The 3,686-nt window shown below is 41.4% G+C and overlaps 1 protein-coding gene across 3 annotated transcripts in view; it reads right to left on the reverse strand.

The window, feature by feature from the left end:
• Positions 1-3,686, reverse strand: part of NEK9 (NIMA related kinase 9) — a 51,755-nt gene that overhangs the window by 37,870 nt on the left and 10,199 nt on the right. For all 3 annotated transcript variants that reach the window (XM_023511547.1, XM_003786919.1, XM_023511548.1), the window contains exon 6: positions 2,871-3,002. In XM_023511547.1, coding sequence (XP_023367315.1) covers positions 2,871-3,002 — 132 coding nt within the window. The remainder of the gene's footprint in view (positions 1-2,870; positions 3,003-3,686) is intronic.

Below are 3,686 nucleotides of genomic sequence, written 5' to 3' on the forward strand. Positions count from 1 at the left end.
AAAAAAAAAAAAAAAAAAAGAAAAAATAATTTATGCTTCATTTGGAACCTGAAAGATACTGAGAAATCTTAAGCAAAAAGAAGAAATCTGGAAGCATCAAATAACCAGACTTCAAACTGTACTACAAGGCTTTAATAACCAAACAGCATGACACTGGTACAAAAAGAGAGACACAGACAAATGGAACAGAAAGAGATCCTAGATATAAAATCATCTACCTATAACCAACTGATCTTCGACAAAGCAGACAACAACAAACACTGCGGATAAAAAGCCCTATTCAATAAATCAGGGGTCCTCAAACTTTTTAAACAGGGGGCCAGTTCACTGTCCCTCAGACCACTGGAGGGCCTGACAGTGGGCCCGGGACAAGTTGCCTGCTAAGCAGGACAGGCAGCAGAGGCAGCAGCAAAAACACCCCGCAGGCTAGATAAATGTCCTCAGCGGGCCACATGTGGCCTGCGGGACATAGTTTGAGGATCCCTGCAATAAATAGTACTGGGAAAACTGGACAGCCATATGCAGAAGAATGAAACAGGACTGCTACCTCTCACCACTCACAAAAATTAATTCAAGATGGATAGAAGATTTAGACCTAAGACATGAAACCTTAAGTATTCTAGAAGAAAATGTAGAGAAAACTCTTATTTTTTTTTTTTTTTTTTTGCAGTTTTTGGCAAGGGCTAGGTTTGAACCCACCACCTCTGGCATATGGGGCTGGCACCCTACTCCTCTGAGCCAGAGAAACTCTTCTAGAGAATGGGTGAGGCAAAGAATTTATGACTAAGACCCCGATGTCTATCACAGCACTGACAAAAATTATTCAATGGACTTTGATTAAACTAAAAAGCTTCTGCACATTCAAGGAAACAATCAACAGAAAACCTACAGAATGGAAGGAAATATTCACAAACTACGTATCTGACAGAGGGATAGCAATCAGAATTTACAAAGCAAATCAGCAAGAAAAAAAAATCCAAACAACCCTATTAAAAACTGGGCAATGGCTTGGCGCCTGTGACTCAAGTGGCTAAGGCACTAGCCACATACACCTAAGGTGGTGGGTTCAAATCCAGCCTGGGCCTGCCAAACAACAATGACAGCTGCAACCAAAAAATAGCCAGGTGTTGTGGTGGGCGCCTGTGGTCCCAGCTACTTGGGAGGCGGAGGCAGGAGACACTTGAGTCCAGGAGTTGGAGGTTGCTGTGAGCTGTGATGCCACAGCACTCTGCCCAGGGGAACAGCTTTAGGCTCTGTCTCAAAAAAATAAAATAAAATAAAATAAAAACTGGGCAAAAGACATGAACAGAAGATTCTCAAAAGAACAGACAAATGGCCAATAAACATATGAAAGAATGCTTGATGTCAGTAATCATCAGGGAAATGCAAACAAAAACCACAATGAGAGATCACCTTACCCCAGTCAGAATAGCTTTTATTAGAAAGTCTAAAAACAGTAGGCAGGCATTGTGGCGGGCACCTGTAGTCCTAGCTACCCGGGAGGCTGAGGCAAGAGAATCGCCTAAGCCCAGGAGTTGGAGAGTGCTGTGAGCTGTGTGATGCCATGGCACTTTACTGAGAGCGATAAAGTGAGACTCTGTCTCTACAAAAAAAAAAGTCCAAAAACAGATGCTGAGAGAAAGGAACACCTACAGCTGTTGGTGGGATTGCAAATTAGTACAACTGCTATGGAAAACAGTATGGAGATTCCTCAAAGAATAGAATAGAGTTTCAATTCAATCCAGCAATCCCACCATTGAGTATTTATCCAAAGAAAAAGATGACTGTTCATCAAAAAGACACTTGCACTCAAATGTCTGTTATAGTACGGAGTCAATTCAAGTGCCCGTCAATTCATGAGTGAATTAATAAAATTTATGTAGGTATATCCATGGAGTTCTTACTACGCAGCAATAAACAAAGATCAATTAATAATGCCTTTTGTAACTCGGCGCCTGCAGCTCAGTGGTTAGGGTGCCAGCCACGTGCACCAGGGCTGATGGGTTCAAACCCGTCTGGAGGTGCTAAACAACAATGACAACAACAACTACAAAATAGCCGAGGGTTGTGGTGGGCGCCTGTAGTCCCAGCTACTTGGGAGGCATAGGCAAGAGAATCGCTTAAGCTCAAGAGTTTGAGGTTGCTATGAGCTGTGACACCACAGCTCTTTACTAAGGGTGACATAGTGAGACTCTGTCTCCAAAAAAACCCAAATAATAATAATAATACCCAATTTGGATGGAACTGGAGACTATTCTCCTAAGTGAAGTATCTCAAGAATAGAAAAAAAAAATACTGCATGTACTCACTATTAAATTAGAACTAACCAATCTGTGCACAGAGAGAAGTAAAACTCAGTGGAAGTCAACGGGGAGAAGAGGGCAGGAGGAGAGGAGAAACCAAATCTAACCTAATGGTACTATGAACACTATTTAAGTGATGGGCACATGTCAAACATTACAATAATGATCCAAGATGATGCATGTAGGCTGGGCACGGTGGCTCACACCTGTAATCCTAACACTCTGGGAGGCCAAGGCGGGTGGATTGCCTGAGCTTATAGGTCCAAGACCAGCCTGAGCCAGAGCAAGACCTCATCTTTAAAAAAATTAAAAAACAGCCAGACATTGTGGAGGGCACCTGTAGTCCCAGCTACAGAAGAGGCTGAGGCAAGAGAATCACTTAAGCCCAAGAGTTTGAGGTTGCAGTGAGCTATGACGCCACAGCACTCTACTGAGGGTGACAAAGTGAGACTCTGTCTCAAAAAAAAAAAAAGAAAGAAAGAAAGAAGAAGCTTAGGGATAAAGTTGATTTGTTTAGCCAAGTTGTACTATTTTCAAGGACAATGTGGGGACAATATACCAACTTACTGTAGCATCAAACGTTCTCTTTAGCGTAAGCAGTTCAAAAATGACGCAGCCTACCGCCCAGATATCAGACTTGAAATTGTATTTTACTCCTTGACAGAGCTCTGGAGACATGTAATATGGGGTTCCCACAAGCTGAACAAGAAAGAAAACAATCAAAGAATAACTCTCTTTCTGAAGTAACTATATTAACATTTCAACAGCAAAATCAAATTTGTCAGAACTAGTGATGACAACCATAAAATATTCATCAGCAGATTCTAAAACGGTTTTTATGGCATGATGCTACCATGGGGAGAAATCTTTTTAATATCAAACCTCTTGGCCTGATTATAAAGGGACATATCTGTGACTGTGGTAACTTGAGGGGCTTTACACAATTAGGCCCACCAATGACTTTACACAGACAGATACATACTTAGTAAAGTTCACCAATGGAAAAAAATAAAACCAAACATTGACAGTGGGGAGATAGTAACTGAATGACAAGGTTAAACATTTTAACTAAAATACATACCGATAAAACCTCTTAAATGGACCGATGTGACATTTGTTAAACTTACAGAGCTAGTAAATTTTGTTTTGAATTTGAAAAAGATTTTCTGAGTCTAAGAATGAATTTGGAAATAAAAATGTCCTAAATAGAAATCATGTCTCTCCCAAGATTTGAGACAATGAATGCCACAGTAGTTCTAATAAAACTGATAACCATGGCTCGGCACCTGTGGCTCAAGAGGCTAAGGCGCCAGCCACATACACCTAAGGTGGCGGGTTCGAATCCCCAGCCCAGGCCCGCCAAACAACAATGATGGCTGCAAC

The sequence above is a fragment of the Otolemur garnettii genome, unplaced genomic scaffold (genome assembly GCF_000181295.1).
Source record: "Otolemur garnettii isolate 467f Iridium unplaced genomic scaffold, OtoGar3 scaffold00020, whole genome shotgun sequence".
Lineage (NCBI taxonomy): Eukaryota > Metazoa > Chordata > Mammalia > Primates > Galagidae > Otolemur > Otolemur garnettii.